Source organism: Notothenia coriiceps, unplaced genomic scaffold, assembly GCF_000735185.1.
Source record: "Notothenia coriiceps isolate Sejong01 unplaced genomic scaffold, NC01 NC01_scaffold00006292, whole genome shotgun sequence".
Lineage (NCBI taxonomy): Eukaryota > Metazoa > Chordata > Actinopteri > Perciformes > Nototheniidae > Notothenia > Notothenia coriiceps.
In genome coordinates this window covers 480-1,869 of record NW_011338993.1, presented here as the reverse complement: position 1 = coordinate 1,869, position 1,390 = coordinate 480, and the positions used below count along the sequence as shown (strand labels likewise).

The following is a 1,390-nucleotide window of genomic DNA, read 5'->3' as shown; positions in this document are numbered from 1 at the left end:
AACAACATTTCAAATAAATGTTAGTCATGGTTGACTATCGCAAATCTCTGTTACACAATTTCAAACTTTACAGAATTTCTCTTTCTAACTACTGGATGTGTATCTCTTTGCTGAGAATTACACTATATCAACTTTAAAGCTGATGCTACTGTATGTCAATGTGAAATTAGAAAAAAAATCAGTGAACTGCAGATTTAAAGGTGTCAATGAGGTCATAATGTTAATTGTAGACAGAACATTTATTTCAAATTGCTTAACACACATTATGCATTCTAGATTTTTTTTCTTGAAACTATTTCCTTCCTTTTTTTATTTCAGAGTTCGTACCCAGAACTATTAACCCTTCCTGTAGAGCCCTCCTGCTTCCTGTCTCAGAGCTACCCATCCTACAGCTCATTGATCCCTCTGCAACAGGTGAGTGTGTCAGTTCAAGGATTGCATCAAGTATCACTGTAGAAGATGGTGTCATTGTGATGATTGATCAAATGTGAGTAAGACATGTACCTTTATGATTTAAAGGTGTCACAAACAATGAGCAAAGATAGTGCCGCCTTATTTGTTGCAAAAGCAGAGGACAGTGAACATGACTCAGCCAACGCAAATGTAAGAAACTGGCATACATGATGGCTTTAAACGCAACATATTCCCTTTCATTGGTTTTGAGGTCATGATTTGTGTGCTTGTGTGTGTGTTTCCTCAGGTCTCACCCAGACTGTACCACAACAACGATCAGGTCCACAGCTCAAACTATTCTCTCCAAAGTCTCCCAACTCAATCACAGCAGGAGAGCAACACACAGCCCCTCTTCCCCAAGCCCATTTACTCATACAGGTAACACGCATAACATTTCAGTATCGTTTTTGGCCGACATTTGAATTCATGTCCAAAGCAACAATGTAAAAAAATGTTCTTTGTGACCGCAGCATCTTGATCTTCCTGGCTCTGAGGAACAGTAAAACAGGAAGCCTGCCGGTCAGTGAGATCTACAGCTTCATGACGGAACACTTCCCTTATTTCAAGGTGCCACCATTTTTCTATTTTACACAGTTTTATCTTTCAATTGTTGAATACAAAAAACCTGAAAAAATGTATCCGTTGTAAAAGCAGAACAGAAAAAAAGGGTTGTAAAGTACGAAACTAAAAACTCAAATATTTTGCTCCATAAGTTTCAATCATTGGGCTTAATCATGGGGTCCGTGACCGCTTGGGGTCATCATCAGAGACACTGCAGGGGAGGCGGCTACATTATTATTATTATTTGTTTTAAAAATATTTCTGAAATACACATTACACCAGTGCTTCTCAAACTTTTTCTGTCAGGCCCCCCCTTAGGAGAAAAAAAAAAAGACGGGCCCCCCCAACACAAATAGTCACATAATGGGCCAAGTTA

The 1,390-nt window shown here is 38.8% G+C and overlaps 1 protein-coding gene across 1 annotated transcript; it reads left to right on the top strand.

The window, feature by feature from the left end:
- Nucleotides 1-318: 318 nt before the first annotated feature.
- Nucleotides 319-1,020, top strand: LOC104943584 (forkhead box protein N4-like; the record flags this gene model as incomplete). Its single annotated transcript, XM_010769035.1, has 4 exons — nt 319-414; nt 520-603; nt 701-831; nt 924-1,020. Coding segments are annotated over 4 exons (408 nt in total), but the record flags the coding sequence as incomplete, so codon positions are not given.
- Nucleotides 1,021-1,390: the final 370 nt, after the last annotated feature.